The sequence below is a fragment of the Phalacrocorax aristotelis genome, chromosome 4, assembly GCF_949628215.1.
Source record: "Phalacrocorax aristotelis chromosome 4, bGulAri2.1, whole genome shotgun sequence".
Lineage (NCBI taxonomy): Eukaryota > Metazoa > Chordata > Aves > Suliformes > Phalacrocoracidae > Phalacrocorax > Phalacrocorax aristotelis.
The window spans coordinates 19,340,079-19,361,430 of NC_134279.1; the positions used below are offsets into that span (position 1 = coordinate 19,340,079).

A 21,352-nucleotide genomic window follows, 5' to 3' on the forward strand; every position below is an offset into this window, starting at 1 on the left:
AAGCAGCCAGGCCTGTCATTTGCTTAGCTGATGGCAACAGCTTACATTTCTCATTATAAGAGGGCATTTCTGTTTTACTTTATGTTTTTAAAAGTAATCTTTTGGAATTAACTTCTTAGCTGATTGAAATAGTTTTCAAAATATGAATGGGTTGAAACCACTCTGATTTTGCAAGACAGAAAGTTTGAAGACTGTCTGAAACATGGGCCAGAAAGCAGTTTATGCCAAAAAGAAGATAGTAATTTCGGCCTCTGAAGTTTAACTAGTTTTCAAAGCTTGGTATTAACCACTGATAATGATAAGAACATCATGTACAATTTTGAAAATCTACAATGAATAGTTGATTCATGTTACCTCAAGGAAATTTAGGCTAGGACTAGAATTCAGGGACAGACTTTACTCCTGCCTTTTTTTTTTTAATGAAAGATTTGAGATGCTGGATGATTTCTGCACTTAAAGTTACCTGAAAATTTTAATTTTTCCCACACCCTTCAGAACAGCTCAACAAAAATATCAATTGGCTTAAATATTCCATCAGCAATTGGTTATTACATATCAATGGGGTTTTTTGTACCTCAGTTTAAAATAATGGCAAAGTTAGATGTAACACCATGAAAACTCATCACTCTAAGCAGAGGATGACTGTGACATGAATTTAGTGTTATCACATGTGGGCATCACATATCTTCAAATCATGCTAAGTGGCCAAACTATTCCTTACTCAGTGCTAGGGCTGGACACCTCTCTCCACATATCAAGAGGAGATAACTGTACAGCCTGCTGATCCGCAAGGACCGGACATTAAAATGCACAGAGAAAAGGTGGGGTATTGAGGCAGGGGGAGCCCAACAAAAAGCCTGCCTCCACATACTAAAAACTACTTGTTGACAAAATCCCAGGAAAAATGTTTTAAGACTGTTTTAATCTGAGGGGAAATAATTCCACTTTTTAATAGGCTGTGTTTGGTCTGGCTTGACCACTCATCCTTTCGAGCTGATACTTTTCCCATCTGCAGGAATCGATATGACCCATTAAACAGTACACTATGAACAAAGTGGCAGCAAAACTGCTCTTGTGTGCCAGCAGTCTGGGACAGAAACAGCAAACATAGTAAAAATGTGGATAGATAAATAAAAACCACCTCTATTTCCAGAAAATGGAAGCCAAAGTTACATAGTTTTTCTGTTAAAACTCACAGAACACCATGCAAGACGCATCTCAAACAAACAGTATTTTCAGGCAAGTTAATGGCTCTGTGATTAATTTCTCACACGCGTTCCAAGAATGGCTACTGTTCACTCACTGCAGTGGAATCTTTTTACTTTCAAAATCTTCTAATAGCAGGTATTCCTGCCCTTCTTCCGAGAGAAAGGGTGACCCTTGGCTGGTTCATAAACATAGGAAAGATGAGGAAGAGAGTGTTTAGTATTTCAATATACCTCTCGAATGAGCCAGAACAATAAGGGGTTTGGAAACAGTCTTTGGCTGCATTTTCTTATTTAGGATCCAAATATGAACCTTAAAATCCTGCTAAATGCTACAGTCGAACAATGCTCTTTCTCAAGTCAACAGTGATCAGAGCATAAAACTATTTTAGACAAAATACAGCCTGATTATTACAGCTGCAAGTGCTGTGTCCAAGATATTGTCACAACAGTACGTTGTGCATTGCATGACACCATAATGAAGCATTTAAAAGTTACTTGTTAGTTCTGAAACACCACAATTCTTAAAAATTACAAAGACGCAGCTCGGATACTTCCTCTATGTTTCAGTTACCTGCCTCACCCAGAAAAAGAACCCCAAAGACTTGAAATAAAATTCAGTGGTTCCCAGATTATTTGTAATGTAACATGCAAAATTAGAACAGAAAACATTCCCTCTGCATATCAGCAACTTTAAGGTCTAAAGGGAAAACGTCATAGAAATAAACCATTCAAGTAACAATAACTGCCTATTTAGTTACATCTATTAAGCTTTGCACTTTACACTAAAAAAAAAAAAAGTTGTATGAAATACACACACAAATTGTTCCAAGTCTGAAAATTAATAGGAAAATGATGCAGTCATTTTTTTCTTCACCTGGAATGATGTGGATTGGAGTAGTGCACAGAGTGCCCTCCAACTGATCATCTTAGTAACACACCACACCGATACACAAAGCTAATTCCATAGGAAAATGTCTATATCCTCCACACTCCGGCCCAAATCCAGCGGAATACCTACTGTACCAGACATGCAACATAAGCAGTCCTTTTAGGTGGAACTGAAACTCCAGCATAACTATTATTCTGAATTTTCATTATTACAGCCTTCTTAATAAAAGGACATAGCTATTTAGTGAATTTAGTTAAATATAATACATTAAGCCCATATAATTTCCAAGTAATCACAATGCCTGTGTTTTTCTGTCTTCAAATATTCCTATAAAAACATCATTTACTTAAATAATCTCTATACTCCCAAAGACTTTGTTCAGTTCTCTCTCAGTTCCATCGGCATTTTATCTCCAAATACCCAAGATACCCAAATATCTTCTCTCCTGTGTCACCACTATCTTCCTGAAGAAATTTTGCAGGCTGTTGATGGGGCTCTATACGTTGCTGTGTTTTGTGCCTCCTTTTATGGTCTCCTCAGACTTTACTCCCTCTATTTAACCCACACGTCACACAACTGTGGAAGTCATGTCCAAAAAAATCAATTACACATCCCAACCTTGATCTTTTGTAAAAACACGCTTCATGTGGTGGTGGTAGAAATCCACTCTGTGCCCATTCCTCGCAGAAGCAAATGGGCACTCAGACACATTTCCTATGAGCCAGGGCTGAAACGAAAACTCAAGATTTCTCTGCCAAGCTGTTCTGGAAATGATACCCAAGTTTTTGATGGCTTTTGGCAGGAACAGTGACATAACTCTCAAGCACCATCAGCTTCTAAACGTCACTAAACATTGAAACCTTTAACACTGAGAAAGCAGACACTGGGTTTCCCCTTCTCTGGCAGGAGGCTTTGGGCACACCGTGCTGCCCGTAACCTGCACATTCCATACTCTGGGGGAACTGTAGGTTCATTCCTCCATTTTATAAGAAAGATTGTAAAGGGTGGATGCTTTCCTGCCATGTAATCATCAGTAAACAGAGTAGGAAACTCCTCAGGCACAACAGAACAAGATATGCCAAGGGAGCAGAGAGCACATGGCACAGGTATAACTGGCAGAGCATCAAGGTGTTGAAGAAGAAGGCACCGCCACTAAAAGGTATGGCCCTAAGGGAGTATGTGAAATACTCATGAAAACACTTTCAAAGGAAGCTTTCCCCAGCCTTCCACATACTTGTCTTCAATCACAAGAACATGACGTTTTGTTTATTTTTCTGGAAATACCCCAGCAGATTTTATTTTAAATTACTGCAGAAAATAAGCTTGCCAGACTGATTTATAAGGTTCTCCCACAGAATACTGAAGGTTGGAAGCGACCTCTGGAGATTATCTGGTCCAGCTCTTCCAATACCTCTAAGCAAAGCCAACTTCAAAGTCAGGTGAGGCTCCTTAGGAGCTTGTCCCATCAAGCTTGTTTGTGGTTTGTTTTTTTTGTGGGTTGTTTTTTTTTGGGTTTTTTTTTTTTTTTTTTTTTTTGTGGGGTTTAGTTTGGTTTTTTTTTTAAATCTCAGAGGACAGAGATTCCACTAAGCACTAAGTCCCTGGTCAGCCTACTCCAGGGATGGCCACCGTGACCCATTCTGAAAAACCATAGCAGTATTTCCCAGGTAGCTACCATAAATCTCATACCCTTCTATGCAGGAGGTGCTGTAGCAGTTGGAGAAATAAACACACATTTAATTTAGTAGAAGTTCTCAGTTCTTTCCTTAAAATTTCCTATTGCACACTCCTCCTCTGGAGAACTGACTCTGTGGGTACTCTTTATTCAGAAAGAAATAATAATTATTTGAGCTTGTTTTTAAATATCACAGAATCACAGAATGGTAGGGGTTGGAAGGGACCTCTGGAGATCATCTTGTCCAACCCCCCGCTTGAGCAGGCACACCAAATATCTGTTATTTGGAAAAAGTTAAAATTCAGGATACAGAAATTGAGTGGTTTAGGTCTCCTGCGTTCTTAGTTATCACAAAATCATTATCTTTTACTCTTGCTCAAGCGTCTGAACCATGTTAGTAATAGTCAACAAATACCATTTGAGGATTACTATACTCACTGATGTGGTAACCTGGCAGGTGATAATAAGTATCAGCATGTTTTACTGAATCCCTTCCATGAAAGCTTTAATTGGCAAAACTAGGGCACCAAACACCAGAAGGGAGAAAGGTTAAATTTCTCCAGTTTTTTCTAGTCCTAGACAGGACTAAACACACCGGATTGTGGCTAAAGAAAGGGTACTTCTCTGCTCTGTGCCATGCGTCACTCAAAGCTACAATGAAATACTTGGATCACTACATTTATCTGATACTTGTATTGGCAACTGTTGTCCACGCTTTTGAAGAATACAACACGGGTCTAGTGCGGATCAAACACCTTGCTATAACTGCAAAAAGTTCAAGCACAGAAAGAAGCAAAAATTACAGGCAGCTTCCCCCCGCAGATCGTGTCCATCTGAACGTTTGATGACTCGGCAATAAAAAAAGCGCTTTTAGCACAAACATTCTTGGTCTGCAATACAAATAAGTATTATTAAGAAGAAAATATCACTTACCTCATAGGTTCAGGTTTTTTACTTTGACAGTTTATTAGAAGTAGGTAATCTTGAGGATCTTCTTGACCAGAAGAAGACTCCAGTGGGGGGATGTTAATAAGCTGGTAAGGAGGAGGTAGGGAAGATTCTGCTTGCATGGAAGGTGGTGAAGTGTTGATGGGCAAGGGTAACTCAGCAGATGGTTGTAAAGAACTGACCGGTGGCTTCACAGCATCTGCAAACATGGAAGCAAAGCATTCTTTACAATGAAGAAAGAGTCATAAGATACTGCCAAAAAAAAAATTTTGTAACAGAGGATGAGAAAAGCCAGGGGTTTTAATCCAAAATTGTAAAATCAGTGGACATGAGAACATCTGGATATTAACATTTCCAGAGTATTTATATATAAAATCTCTATTTTTTTTCAAACTGTAATCAATTTCTTAAGTATGCCTTGGAAACAGAGGTTACGCCTACTTAATGATTCAACCTGTTTTCTGGTCACAGAAAGAACAGAGATGCTGACACCTGCAGCAAGACAGCTAAGAGCACAAATCTGTTATTTTAATCAAGAGCAGACAAAGGCCCATAGGTTATTCCTTGGATGTGGTAACCTGAGTCAGCACTTGCACATATTCGTCCCTTTTTGACCAAGGCCACTTCAACATTTGAGATTAGTCACCAGTCAAGAACAGGCCTCTCTCAATATCTGACAAGCAACAGGAAAAACACTGCTTTTGCAATGGAAGATCCCTTACAACTATAAAAATAACGCAGAGGTACAACAAGTATCATGTTTCACTACGCCCCCTCGTTACATATCCCAGCTTTTTATTTTAGTGCAATAAATGAAGTAGTTGAGGTTTGCCGTTGTTGTTTGGTTAAGGTTTTTTTGGGGGGTGGAGAAGAGAGGAGGTGTTATGTTTGTTTGGTTTTGGGTTCTGTTTGGGTTTTGGGGTGGTTTTGTTGTTTTTTTTTTTTAATAACCTTGTCTTTATAATTCTTATCCACTTCCTATAATATGTATATTCTGGAGTAACTTCTTTTTTCCTTCCGAATACATGTATCATGTCTATTAAATTATCTGGGAGACTGGAAAACATTGACAGTGTCAAACATGAAACAATCATTTAACTTTTTCATTGTTTTAATGATACATTGACTAAGAACAACATAATAAAGCAAATTGTTCCTCAATTATCAAGGCTCCCTTGTACTTGCAACTCGTTGTACATTCCAATCTACACATCCCAAGAATGGATGCTGATTATTAGCATTGTTTAAATTAATATATTATTATCCAATGCAGGCTGCTCCTGTTAGGCTTACAGGCCAGCTATACACCACAGAGTAACTTCATTCAGCTTCTGCTTCCCAGCGCTATCCTAGGAAGAACCAGATGAGCAGGCCAGAACATAGCCTTCCTGCTTCCAGTTCTGTGCACACTAGGTACAAGTGATTTAGATGTGGAAATAGGAACAGCAGTCCTTGCTTTGAACTCCCATGGCACCCAGGCTCAGAAATTAAATCCCACCACACCCATGTGGGTGGAAGAAGCCTAGATGTATGAAAATTCCTCAACTCAACCTACCTGAAATGGTAGGATAGCCTAAAAAGAACTTTTTATAAAAGGTTGTGCCTGACCTATCCATCAAACCAGTTCGCAGAACAAAGGCAAAACCAGACTGCACCCAGTGATCACACACACGCAAAAATGAAATGGTTTCTTTACTGCATGCTAAAATATTAAAATATGAACAATTTTCTATTATTTAGGAAATTCAAGAGCTTGACAGAGCCTATTTGAGGCACCTACTGATATTTCTTCATTCCCCTAATGTTGGGGTTCAATAGCAGGAACAGAGAGGTGCTTGAATGGACCTACCAGGCCTGTATTTCTTGCTCCTGGAAAAGAGGTAGTGGGAGAAAGGGTAAGTAGCTTTCTGTTCTGTCCCCTCAAAAACTGAGGAATGCAAGTGAGTTTATGCATGAGTAAGAGTGGAGAAGAAAGGTTTTCTGCTAGGTACACCCTCACTCTTAGGCCACGCTTACAGACAAGATTCTCAACAGCTTTGGTGTACCACAGTCCCCACCCCTGTTCCTTGTCCCTGACTACATACAACCTTCACGTCGTTAGATGTGCTTGGTGCCAAGATCACACAAGGGGGGAAACAAGAAATCGAACGGTACATCCCTGCAGCTTCCAGGGAAGATGGGTGTGTCAGTCAGACCACAGGTAGTCAGGAGAGCTCAACATGTATATAGTAAGATGCGTGCCTACGTGAGGCTAATGCATTTAAACAAACCGTGCATTCCCAAGAAGAGTAACAAGACTCAAGGGTAACTTCATAGGGAAAAATAAAATTAAGAAGCCTGAAACAGAACCAATGAATCCACCAAGTTCAGAGAAAGAAAGAGTTACTTTCTTGGGAGAGTAAGAAAAAAGTGTGTGTGTGTGTGAGCGAGAAAGAAAATGAAGTTAAAGGCTGGCTATAACTTGTAATCAGTTAAGGGAGACAAGTCAGTGAAGACCATTAGGCTAAATAGGCTAATCTGACCATTAGGCTCAGATCTGTAGTCTCTGAAGCCCAAAATCCCATCTCTGGTGGTGGCCTGTTGCAGACAGACTGACACAAGCAGTGAGGCAAGCCTGCCATTCTGCCCCCCAGCTTCTGGGGTGCTACAGCGTTGGTTGGGGCACCCCAACGTAGAGGCTGCATCCACAGTCTATGCTCACCAGCATCTGACAAACTTTCTCTGAATTTGTCTTACCGCTTTTGAGTACATATATATTTTTGACCAGTACTACCATCCTGTGGCACTGAGCTCCACACCTTATTTACTATGTGGGGCATGAAAAAAACCACTTCCTTTTATTTTAAACCTGCTGCCTGATAGTTCCACTTGGCATCCTTCAGCTCCCATCTTCAGGGGAACAGTGAGCAATTGCCTCCTATTGATAATCCCCATTCCCAACTTTACACGACTTTGTCACAGCTTCACTGAGTTGGTGCTGCTTAATTTTTCTTGGTACAGGACCCATTTCATTGCAGATCTGGTTTCCCTTCACCGTCACCTTTCCTAGCTCTACTAATTCCTTCCTGAGAAGGGAAACTAACTATTGCATAAAATGCACAAAGAAAAGTCTGGGACGTGCTTACCAATTTACCAAGACAGCAATAATTCATTCTGTTCCTATCCTAACTATTTGCCTTTTGATTGTTACTGAGTATTAAAGGTGACACTGTCCAACTGTCCAGAAGGGTCATGATCTCTCTCTGAGCAAGGATTTGGTGCTCATTAAAGTTAATGGATCATCAGGGATACTTTCCTTGTGACAAGCTGCCTAATTTATTTTGACACAGATACCACTTGACAAAATCCCTGAGTCCTCCTACAGATCTGTTGTGGGGGTATTTTGTGTGGTTGGATTGGTTCCCCCCCCCCCCCCCCGTGGATAGAGCAGTAGACTATTAAAATACCAACCTTCTGATCTAAAATTCATCCTCATACAGGCATTTGGTATGTGTTAAATCATGTAGGCTAATGCCTGATTTAAAGAGCAACTGAACTTAGTGTAAAGCGCTTCACTGCTGGGCTACTTATTTGCTTTACGCATTCAAGCTATTTCAAAATTGACTACAAAGAAAACAGTAATGTTAACCACTTTCATCACTGAGCAAATGAATGCTGTTTGCCTATCTGTACCCTCTCAAACATTCTTTAGCCACGTACTTCAGAAGCTGATATGAAGGAAGGAGATTCTCCCAGCAGCCTATTATGATTTCAAAGAGTACAATCATCAACTCACTCTGCTTTGGACTAGCAGATTTTTAGGGAAGGGGTCATCTGCACACCAAAGAGCACTGTAAGTCATTTGGTTTGTTCCCAGAGCTCAGACACTCTGACTGCTTTGAAATAACTGGGAGCTGGAAAAACATCCAGAATATTTAACATGCAAATGAGCATAACAAGAATCCTATTTTGTTTTTATAATTCCTGCATTCAGTACAGCTAGAACAAGCAGCTTTCTCAAAACAGAGCAAGAGTTTTGTCTTTTCTCAGTTTGTTTGTTAAGAGCAGTTACAGGCTCATCTTTGCTAGAATTTATACCTTTTTCCTCATAACTATTTTTGTATTTGCCTCACTAATAAAACGATCAAAATTAATGAGGTAAAATGAATTTTCTGAGCAAGAATAATAAAAGGCTCCCCTCTCTTCCTTTTTAGCTATATAAAGCTTCTTTATTCCACATGTTCCTGTATCTGTGCTGTGTGAACAATCTAGATTTGAGTGTGGGAGTTTGCATTTAGGGTTGGTTTTGTGTTTTGGTTTTTGCTTTTTTTTGTTTGTTTTAATGAGAGCAAAAAATAAATTGTTTTCCACAGTATGATATATAGTCTCTTAATGTTCTAATTATGTAAATACTTGAAATGTTCTCATAGTGAACAAAACACAGAAGCCTCATTACAGCAAGCACTTCTTTAAATGTCAAAATTGCAATCAAAGTAAGAAAATACATTCTTTGCAGATTGTAGGTAAAAAGACTAAAATAGAAATGGGATTTTCCCATTATAACAGTGAATCAGCACCAGCTATGCAACTTCATGACTCTACTATTCTTCTGAAATGTTTCCTTCAATCCAGTTACTATGATACAGATGTTATCATTAAAACAATTAATGGCCAAAAAAATATTAGATTAATAGCCTTGAACAAAAATTTACAGATACAAAACTGGGAGCCATAATAAAACCCCTTCACTTTAATCCTTAAAAGGACTTCCCCCCCCCTTTTTCTTTTTATTAACTCAGTTAAGTCATGATCTGTGCTGCTTAACGTAAGGAGATGCATCCTGAAAGACACTGCTGGAGTTTCCTCTAGTGTCAGCTTCTACATGGTCTGAAGCAAAAGATCCTGGAATCAAAGGGCCACATGCGTGCATGTGCATGCACAGAGCGCAAGCATGTGTACACTGACAGGCACAGACAAACAAGCACTTGCTCTGTTTGCATACTTAACTCAAGAGATGTGAGCCAGAACCAGCCAAGAAGATGCACAGACGCATTAGTCTGGGTTTGGTTTTCAGCTTATAATCAATATGAAATCTATGCAGTGAGCCTGAATTCTGAACCTTTCTGCTATACCAAGAGAAAATCCCTTTAAATACATAAACAAAATGTTCCTGTGCATTTCGTAAGTTTGTTTTCTAGTTTAATATAGTCTCAGAGTATCTATTTTCTTTTTTTTTCCTGAAGATAAACACGACATCCTATTTAAAGAACACTAACAAAGAATTCAGCAGTGGCTCATTGCACATTATGCTGAGGACAACCCTGCCTCCTGCATCTGAACCAGAAACGTAACTGACTGTTCCAAGTCACTTTAAAAGCAATGTAGATGTGGTGTTCAGGGACGTGGTTTAGTGGTGGACTTGGCAGTGCTAGGTTAACAGCTGGACTTGAAGATCTTAAAGGTATTTCCCAACCTAAACAATTCTATGATTCTAAGTTCCTATCACATGCCAAAGTTTCCAGCTTTCAGAGCTCACATCTAAAATATAGTACTTACTATCTGCAGCTCATATGTAATTTTAAGCTGTACTTTTGGTCACCCATTTAAAATTTTAAAAGGCTATAGCATTTCCACTCAGACTTTCTTCCCCTCCTCCACCTGTGATTTTCTTTTGAAGACCATAGGCTGTTCTCTCCATCTTCAGATGGTACTCTGGCTGGGTGACGCAGGAAAAATGATCAAGTCCTGTTACAGACTAATTTCTGCAGGTGCCTGTGAAGAGAAACAGTGCAGCCTACCACATTAAAACATTTGGGGGTTTTTCTTCACTAAAGAGGCCCAGAGCTTTCCTCAGCAGAGCAGGCTGCTCTAGCCACATGGTGAGTTTGCCCAGCTGGGCTGCGGCATGCTGCCTGAAACTCTAGGCACCTCTGTGGTGCTCCACATACTGCCTCACAGCACCTCATGACTTGAGAACAAGCAAACTGCAGAACAGTTTTCCAACCCACACTCTTACAATCGCCTTCTCCTAGCAACACATCAGGTGATGTTAATGCCACAAAAGGTGTCCAGCAGGAGCCAGGGAGAATTAAGTTAATTACCTAGGCATATTAGATTCAGTTTATTTTTCCTCAAGGAAGAGTAGAATCACCTTCCATATGAATTTTTGTCACATGCAGCTGGCAGCTTAAGATAATAACCCCAAACACTCAAAATCAAGATTCTGACTGCACTCCTGATAGTAAATTATACCTTTTTAATACATGTATTTTTCCCTCATATACTTGTAAGGGAAGACCTACTGCTGCAGATTTTGTACTCTTTTCATCATCATCTCACTTAGCCACCTATCCTTTAACCACACCATCTGAATTCGAGGACATCTTGGTCTTCTCTGCTGTCTTCTCCTTCAGATAAGAGGCAATGATTATCTCAGTTTTGCCTCCCTTTACTCAGCTCTGTAGCCACCAGCTACCACCTCTACCAAACCTGCTATTTCAAATCTCAGGTCCAGCTTCTGCTAATTTTATTATTCCTCTGCAACTTTGCCAGATGAAATCTTGCAACTCTGACAGCCGCCTTCACAGTCTATCCTCACCTTCCTCTCAGCAATTCCACTCCGCCCCACCACCATCCCAAAAAAAAAAAAAAAAATGTTTGTACATCTCAGTGGCCATTATTCACCACTTTTACTTCCTCAAAGTAAGCAACCAAAATAGCCTCCACAAAAACAGATGCCCTTGTACCACTATTCCCTCTGAACCTACTGCCTCACTTCTAAGACAACAGACCCACAATCGTTACCCGGAGGGTCTCTCTCCTAATGCTTAACTCGGTCCTTTCATGTTATTCTTTACTGCAGTCCAGGTCACCAGTCACTCATCCTCCTGCCATGTCATCTCTGAGCTGACTTACTTTCTAGTGAATCGCATCCAAGAGATAAGAAAAAAATCTCAACTCATCTTTAAGTACATAATCTCTATGGTGCCACTTTGTTGCAAATACTTTTTTTAGGCTTATTACTCTGTCCTTGCACTTCTCCCGCATTGCTCCAGAGCCTCCCTTCCTTCACTTAAAAGCTCGTGCTATTTCTCCACAGTTTTGAGCCCTTTCATGACCAAGGTCTCTAATATTCATCATAGGTTATTGAGATAGTGATTTTCATTTGCCAAGTGTGCCAGCCTCTCTCCTTTGACAGCTTTAACAAGAGGATGATAACATATTTTATTTCTTACAGGCAGACCCTTCATGCAGGAAGGGCACCCTAAACACCTATAATGTCCACTATATATTTATCAAAGACCCCCTCAAAATTTCTCCTCAAAAAAACCCAGAGTTCAACAACAGTTCAACAGCTGAAGCGCTAAGACCACTTAACTCTTTATCAATGATCTGGATGAGGGGACTGAGTGCGCCCTCAGTAAATTTGCAGATTACACCAAATTGGGCAGGAGTATTGATCTGCTCAAGGGTAGGAAGGCTCTGCAGAGGGATCTGGACAGGCTGGATCGACGGGCCAAGGCCAATTGTATGAGGTTCAACAAGGCCAAGTGCCGGGTCCTGCAATTCAGCCACAACACTCCAGGCTTGGGGAAGAGTGGCTGGAAAGCTGCCCAGCAGAGACGGACCTGTGAGAGCTGGCTGAACATGAGCCAGCAGTGTGCCCAGGTGGCCAAGAAGGCCAATGGCATCCTGGCTTGTATCAGGAATACGGTAGCCAGCAGGAGCAGGGCAGTGATCGTGCCCCTGTACTGGGCACTGGTGAGGCCACACCTCGAGTACTGTGTTCAGTTTTGGGCCCCTCAGTACAAAAAAAGCCATCAAAGTGCTAGAGCGTGCTCTTCCACAGAAGGGCAGTGAAGCTGGTGAAGGGTCTGGAGAACAAGTCTTATGAGGAATGGCTGAAGGAACTGGGGTTGTTTAGCCTGGAGAAGAGGAGGCTGAGGGGAGACCTTATCACTCTAGACAACTACCTGAAAGGAGGTGGCAGTGAGGGGGATGTTGGTCCTAAGTCACTAGTGACCAGGACGAGAGGAAATGTCCTCAAGCTGTGTCAGGTTTAGATTGGATATTAGGAAAAAAACTCGTTACTGAAAGAGTGTCCAGGCATTGGAAGAGGCTGCCCAGAGAGGTGGTGGAGACACCATCCCTGGAGGCATTCAAAAAACAGGTGGACATGGCACTTCAGGGCACAGTTTAAGAGACATGGTGGTGTTAGGTTGACAGTTGGACTTGATGATCTTAGATGTCTTTTCCAACCTTAATGATTCTATGATCTGTAACAATGGTCAAAACCACCCGATTTGCTTTTACTTCTTCCCATGCCTCTACTCCTATGTTGATGTCTCTTACTGCAGATAGTAAGTTCTTAGTGGCAGAGCCTGTTCTCTGTTCCACGCTTGTGTTACAGGCAGCACAGGGGTATCCTGATACGATACCGACATCTCCAACACAGCGTAGCAGCAGTGATGCCTGACCATGCAGCGTTAAAGAGAATGCAAGGAGTCAGGATGGGTGGAGTTATGCCCATCCCGCCAGTCACTGATATTGCACCCAAGCTACGATCAACCTGCGGTGCATGCTTTATCAGAACATGATTTTTAAAAATGGCTATCCGAAAATAATTTTACTGTTCAAAATGCAGAAGGCAAGAGAGGCACATACCAGATAGAAGCTGCCTGAACAGAAATACTGCAAACTTTGAGTGTGTTGTGTGTGAAGCAAGTTGTAGTTCTTTCAAAGTACATTCCTCATGATGACAGAAACTTTCTTACCACATGTAATTATTTGTGTAAATGTAATTGTAGATTTCAACATCTTGTTCTTCCCTTTTCTTCTTTTCTTCTGCTTTACTTTGTTATTTCTTCTGGTTTACTTTGTTATTGCTATCTCTATTCAAATGACTACATGCAAGTAACATGTTTGCATATAGTAAGATTATTTCCTCCTTCCCCTGCTCTGCCAAGCACGCAATTCACTAAATTACAGCAACATGGAGCTGGATCACATATGAAACATTCATCGCAGATGTCTACTGAATTCTAGGGAAGGGCTTTCACAGCCTGTGCTTAAATATCCTTACCAGATCTTTCATTATTATTACATCACTCACTGAAAGAGAAACAATTACTTCTCTCTTCAGATAACAACTGATCCATGTCCTGCTTAGCGCAGCTTTTTATACTTTGAAAGTCAGCTCTTCTCTCAGTATTTTCTTCCTGGGAAAAACAAATCCTTCAACTTTTAAAAATCCATTTCCTATACTTCTACCATTCTTTAAACATTTATCCTCATCATAGTGGAAGCTCAGGCCACAGTATTGCGGCTGATGTCTCCTCAGCACCAGGCAGAGAATAGTCATTTCCCATGTCAATGCAGTCCCTTCGTCCCAGAACATCTCTTACTGGAGTTCAAAATGCACAAAACACTGGCAACACATTTTTGCTTATGGTTACATTTTAACCTCTAAAAGGCCTATTATATTATGACCTTACAGGGAAAGTATGAATGTTAAGAGTGCAGTATGTAACTCGGTGGTAAACCTACAACTCATGCTCATGTGTAGCTCTCCCCCCACCTTTGCACATGCATTTTTAAAAGAGAGATGCTACAGAAACCAACATTTTACAGCTACCCTGTGAAAACAAGAAGAATTAGCTGAAGAAAACATAAGTACCCAGAAATTTCTTCACAAAAGTAGATTTACCTTATATAAAGAAAAGAAATCTTTCATTTTTGTGTCTTGTGTAAGTTTAAAAGACTTAAATCACTGTAAATCCTTCCTTAAAGGAAAGCCCCTGTAAAAAGCCATACAGTGTAATTGTCATGTAATTATTACAGACGACACTATGCTACAATGCAATCAGAAAGCTGGAGACTCAATGGCCTGTAAATATGACTGAAGAACACTTAACTAAAGAACATCTACTCGGTTCAAATACAAATGTAACATTGCAGATCTCCAGAATGAAGAGATTTCATATGCATAAATCAATTTCTAGCTGGAAGGTCACAACAAAGCATTAGATAGTTACAAATTACTGTGAATGCTCATTTTAAAGAAAAGGAATAAAAAAAACTTTGCACCATAGGAATTTCTGAGTCTTTACTAAGTATGGAAGCAGCAGGTCAGAGCTAGTCTGAAGTGATCTTTATTTTTTTTCGTGTCTCCACAGTTATGATTAACTCTTTCTCCCTCATTCCTCCCAACACCAAAACAAAAACTCCATATTAATTTTCTAATCACAGAATAGCACTAATCACCACCGTGTCATAATTTTTTCCTTTGTAAATCCAAGGAGGCAATTGGACTTACATACACAAGAGCTGCCAGGTAAATACATTTCCTCCTTACTTCCCAGATTCCTAGTCTGTCCTCAGAACCAATGATTTCTGAGCGCCTCCTGCCCACTGGTGCACTAGTGTATTATCCACTGCAAAGCAACCACCTGCCTACCTCTCTCCCATACATAACAGATGCCTGGCAGACTGAATACTGAATCACATGGCAATCGCTCTCAGAAATGTGCTGTGGGTGGTCTTGGTTATGTTCAGGATGTCATAAAAACATGCTAGAACTGTCAAAACAAGTACCCTTCACTGAATTTGCTATTAGAGTGGTAATTCACAGACGAAGTTTTCATGACAAAGTTTTAGTTCAAAATGTAATAAGGAGAAAGAAAAGGGACCCTCTTCAGAAAGCAACAGAGTTTTCCAGTTGTTTTTGAAGATTTGGCTGGAGTAGAGAGATGCAAGCTCTTTTTTCCCCACCTCTCTTAATTCACAATCCTACAAAAAACCAGGGATTTAATTCTAGCCCCTTCAGTCAGGCATGCCTTTTTAAATAACCCTCTTACTGCTCCTGTTTAATCTTTTCTTGGGACTCTGCACAGAGCTAAAGCAAGTCATGCAACCCACTAATCTCCACAAGGAAGACCAGAATAATAAGTAAATAAATAAGGATGGATTCAGGACAAGCAATGGCCACATGGTATTTGTAGGAATTAAACACACAGTCCTGTTTTCTACAAGCTGCTTTCACATAATATCTATTTTGGTAGTATTAGAGCTGGATAGTGGAGAACTACAAGTTATTTTCTGTTTGTTTCAGCCTGTGTGGGGTGGATTATTTTTTTTTCAAGTTGCAAAGCAGAGAAATTATAATATTAGCAACGTGACATTTTGCACTCATTCCTGCTTGCATAACCATGTAGTTTTACACCAAATGGCATTCCTTTGATGATTATGATGATCTTCTGTTTTGCATTATTTTACTTAAAGATTTTTCGTATACTCTCAAGACGTAACATCATACAAAACAGAAGAGCACCATCCAAGTTCTATGGCACACTTAATTTGTAACAAATTCTTAATATCTCACTCTGCCCTGCTTACTTTTTTTCAGAGCAACAAGTAAGTTTCATAGACAATGCATATTAGCTGACATATGTTTTAAAACTTAAGATAGTCATCTCATCTCTGAAACATTCTTCACATGTAGGCATCGCACTTTCTCAGGAAAGTGAACAGAACTTACCCTCATCTGTAGGGTTGAACCCACAGATATCACAGATACATCGGACCCACTTATTCATCTCCTCCTCGCTGTCTGCTACCAGATAGAAAACTCTGTCTATAGTGTTGATATCAAAAATATAACTGTTTTCAAACTCCTTTTTGTTGAACGTTAATCCAGCATCCACTTGTTGACACAAATTTAAGTCAATAATACGGATGGGCTTTTTGGCATGGTCATTTTTGTAGTATTCCAATACATCTGGATCCCCTGTTAAACGGCCGCTGCGAAGCACAAACCACCTCCTCTTCCATGCCTGAAAATTGGAGAGAGGAAAAAAAGGACAAAAATTAGAAGGAAGAAATCATACTTTAAGACTGTTGCCTTTTGTGTACAGTTCCAACCCAGGTTGAACCGAGTAATAATTAGTTCAATTATAATTCTAGGAGAGTACACACCAGTTACCTACATTTAACACAATCTATTAACATATTGTTCCAACAGTAGACTAGAGGATTAGTGGTTTTGTATTTTAAAGTTCACTACTTCTGTATTTGAGCTTTGTTTTTAAGAAGTGGACATATAATTAAATCACTGCTTAGAAAACGTGAAAGGACGAATCCAGTAAAGCAAAAAAAAAAAAAGGGGGAGGCATGTGTACCAGGAGAGGGGGAAAGAACAAAAAAGCACACACAAAAAACTTCTGAAGGAAGCCAATGTAGGCATGAGGAAGATGAAATAAAATATATCTTTAAGTGCTCCATAGTGTCTTGTTTCCAATATCTGCTACTTCGGGCTGATGCACTTTAACTCTGAATTTTTCACTGATACTCAATGATAGCAACCTGCATTTCAAGAACAGACAACGTTCACATTGTACACTCGCCTCGATACTAGGGGAACTCTGAACTCAGAACCTCATAATGCTTCTACAGTCATACTTCTTACAGAAAAAAAGAACTACGTTATTATTTTGGAAACCGTTAGAGAGATGGGGATGGAGAGAACGACCAAACTTTCTAGTTTTACCACATAAAAACAGTCTCTGTGGAACATACATCCACGGAAGAAATACATTTCACAATCTGACACTGTGGTTATTATACCAGCCTTCCTGCTGCTGTAGAGAGAAAGAAGCTGGTCTGGGAGAAAAACACAACTAAAATGTCTAACCTTCAGCTGCCTTTCATTCCTGTGGGCCTCCATCACCTGGCATAATTCTTGCCAAAGATGCTAACTCAACCCAAGAAACCAGGGTTTGCATACAAACTGTCCTGGCGTTACCAACGCCATCTTTATTGCCTCACTTAGCTGCATTTTGGTTCCTCAGCTCTACCAGCCATACAACATTCTATGCTATAAGCTTCCTTATATGCACAAACGCCAAGATAATGGGCACAGTAGAAGAAACCAGACGTTCTGCCATCGCCCACTGAAAGAGCTGCACTGCTTTCACAGTTAGCAATCTGAAAGTAGAGCCTGGACACAGTGGGGAGCCGTCACTCTTTGTCCATTTGTTTTTATGCTTTTCAACAAAGTTGGAGACCAAGCCAAATCGAGGCAGTAGCCAAGGCACTGTGTGTTACACCGCAGACTAACACCATGCCCTAAGGTACCCCATTTAAAACTTCTTCAGAATATTCAGACAAGGTCACCAGCAAGTCCTTTGGAAGGACAAAAAACACAGAAGAAATGAAAAAAATAAAAAAGGTGAGCGAGTTCTCCTTTTGACCAGCCCTGGCTGCATGCTAACCAAGGAAAGGAACAAAATCAGTGAGGATGGTCCCAGAAAAGGTCAAGACGTGATGTCCTTTACACAATGGGACATAGCTTTGAAAACAAGAGTTTCTTACTGTGTATTAGGAAAAGATTCAGACCCATTTTCTGGAAGCACAAGAGTGTTTCCATTTCATTTTTATGTAGCTCTTACTTTCAAACAAACTAGTGGAGGGAGGACATAGAGGGCAAAGAGCGAGAACTGCGCTGCCATCTTCAAGCTCCAAACTAGCACCGTCAGCTTTGCACTAGAGACTCACAAAACCCTCATTGTCAAGTGGGCATGCCTTTTTTGGGTATCAAGCTTAGGAAGCTATTATGAAAAGATAATAGAGAAAACAATGCCAGACAGCTTAATTAAGGCTTGCAATCCATTCTCCAGCTACCAAGCCTCCAAAAGTTATGTGATTTTAAGATAACTTTTGCTACCTTAAACAATCATAAAATTGTAGTTGTGAATACAGCAAGCATCTACCTTTAAATGCTGAACTTTGTGAATCATGTCAAGGTCTCAAGCAACAATTTCCATGGTAGCAGTAAGTTTAACTGGGCGAACAGTAAAACACAGAAGTAGAAGATATAACAGATGAAACCCCTTCAAATTTAAATTTCAAATGTGAGCACCTTCTAGTAGCACAGCTGATAAGCACTGTTTAACGGTGACCCAAAAACACTGGCAAAGTTTGTTTGGTTTCCTGTTTCCAAATAAAGTGACAAGTTAGATGCTGGGATAACAGGAAACTTCAATATCAGAGGCTCTCTCTCCAGACAAGGTCGATCATAGATAACTGTTACAAACCAAACTGCAAAACTCTTTTGCTTCAGAAACTAGCTTTATCTTTAACCTCAGCCTTCAGCTATTCAGATGACATTTTCAAAGCTTAAGTCAGGAGGAAAGAGATTACAGATAGGCGAGGGACAAGAGCAAGTGAGAAGCACAATGCATTTTGTCTCATGATTTGTGTAACAACAACAACAAAAAAAACACTATCAACCAATCATGCCTCTTCTTTAACACAGTACTAGAAATAAACTTCTAGAAGGAGAGATTCTTAGCAAACCTGACAACCTCTCTTGAGCATTAATGAGTAAATAGAACTCTTCAAAATTCAGAAAATCAACAAGCTAAATGGAATTTGCTTTCAGCCCTTCAGGCTACAAGATAGCAACTATAAAGTACTTAAAACATTGAATTTAGCCTATCAGCACCTGCTACTATTTTTGAAGAGTTTTCACATACTGCATATGTGAATGTTTATTTCAGTCATATAATGAGTCACACTCACTGAAACTGGCACAGATTATATTCAAAAACAAAAGCAATTCCATAAACTACACACTAATAAGGCAGATACAAAGGTTCGCTGGATTACAGTACAAAGCACAATTTATCAGCAGAATAAAGCTTAAAGCTAGACAAGCGAACTGACATCAGCACCCTTGCTAATCATAGCACAAAAGCGCCTCTATATTTTGTCAAAGTGCAAAATGAGCCCACATAAATCACTCTTTGTTATTTGAAAATATCTGGGATTCTTAAAGCTTGATCTATTTTTAACATTTCAGTATTTGTCATTGTAACGAAAGCTGCATGCTGCCTCACTGAAGTACAGAATATTGTGCTAGATGTGTAAGGAAGAGAGCTTCTTCAGTAATGGCTTTCCAAAAAGAAATCTCTAAAAGAGGACATGCACACGTGCAAATACGCATTTAAGCAAATTTAATCTTGGGGGTGGTGTATTTGGTTTTTTTTAAATCCTTTGGGCATTCTTGTTTGAAAATGCATGTTACAGACTATTTCTCATAATCACCAAAAAAAGATGCAACTGGTTTAAGTCACAGGAAGATTCCAGGTACTAATTATCTGTCACATTACTGATGTTATCAGCCATTTGTTATCAAACACTGGGTTTCTGTGCTAAAAGTCAACTGCACTAAGTTTGAAAAGTTAAAAAATAGCCAGCATGGGATTTAAACATTTTGTCCCAATACCAATATTATTTAATTCTGGAAAGATATTTAAGCAAATGGAGGAATGGTGGGGGTTTAATCATAGTTTTTTTTCATGTATATTAAATCTGTTATTAATATAAATAGCATTTTAAAAACATATTTTATAAATATACTAACACCCAGTTACCAAACACTGTATGCAGATCAAATACCTAATTCAGATGTAAAATTGTTCCTTTTAAAAGTATAGTATGGCAAGCGTCATGGGACTCAAGTTTGCCGAAAGCCTGCGTAGGCTTTGCAAATTATTACAAAACAAGGTTTAACGGGGCTTGCTGCTTTTGTTTCAGACTAAGAAAGGCCTTGTGTGCCTCCTAGCTTGTTTTCTCCTTTGAGCTGCAAAGCGTATCAGCTGGCCTAACATAGGACATCACCATTCTTGCCAAACATTGTCCTGTTTGTATCATGAGACCATCGTATCATGAGACCATCATAACTATGGAAACAAGCTTGTTTGCTTGTTTTTGAGGTAGCCTAAAACGTGACAAGCTGCTCATGCACAGAGCATCAAACGATCAAAGGAATAGTGGCATTCTGTATTTTTCACACAGCATTTTGAGTAGGCTACAAAGCAAAACAAGGAATTCCTACGATTAGTTTTTCTACTCGTATATATGCAAACTGCTGATTTAAGAGAGTGAATCAGCTAAAAAATTGGCAGAAAGCATCACTGAGCAGCGTTGGGGTTTTTGGGGGTTTTGTTTTGCTTTTTGTGTGGGTTTTTTTTTGTTTGTTTTTTTGTTTGTTTTTTTTTTTAAAGACTAGCTAAACCTGTATGCAGTACACAGGATTGACAATATAATCTTACAAGACATCTATCTGTTGAAGAATAGATACAACTGTTGAAGAAGTTGTAGCTATACCTCCCTTAATCTTTACATTTACAGATTCGCCCCTCCCCCCGCCATATATATTCAAGACATACCTCATTCAGCTGCTGGCTGTAGTTCAAAGATGTAGGAAATAGGGGATGCATGTGTAAATGGAGAGGGAAAGGAAGAAGGAAGGGGCAGAAAAGAGTAGATAATTTACATTTACATTTTATAATGAATTTAACCTTCCGTTTGCATCCCTTCAAGCTGTTGCCCAAGAGGCCAAAATAATTACATGAAATGTTTAAATAAAAGCTTAGAAATGTTAAAGCAAAGGCAACATTTTCTGGTCAATTTTTTACGACATTTGCTCTCATCTGGTCAAGTAACTCTGCTCACTAATAAACTGATGAATTGCCTGTCTTTGTCTTGCTAAGTATTATTACCCATAATCCCCATGTAATTTAAAGGTGATTTTCTTCTTCTAGCACATTTACCACCTTTTTTCCTCTCGGGTAGCATCCAGCCAAAAAACCC

At 39.6% G+C, this 21,352-nt stretch overlaps 1 protein-coding gene across 6 annotated transcripts in view; it reads right to left on the reverse strand.

The window, feature by feature from the left end:
- Window positions 1-21,352, reverse strand: part of GAB1 (GRB2 associated binding protein 1) — a 102,290-nt gene that overhangs the window by 27,035 nt on the left and 53,903 nt on the right. For all 6 annotated transcript variants that reach the window (XM_075090495.1, XM_075090493.1, XM_075090496.1 and 3 more), the window contains exons 2-3: window positions 16,236-16,530; window positions 4,706-4,919 (exon numbers count right to left, since the gene is read on the reverse strand). In XM_075090495.1, the coding sequence (XP_074946596.1) occupies window positions 4,706-4,919; window positions 16,236-16,530 (509 nt within the window). The remainder of the gene's footprint in view (window positions 1-4,705; window positions 4,920-16,235; window positions 16,531-21,352) is intronic.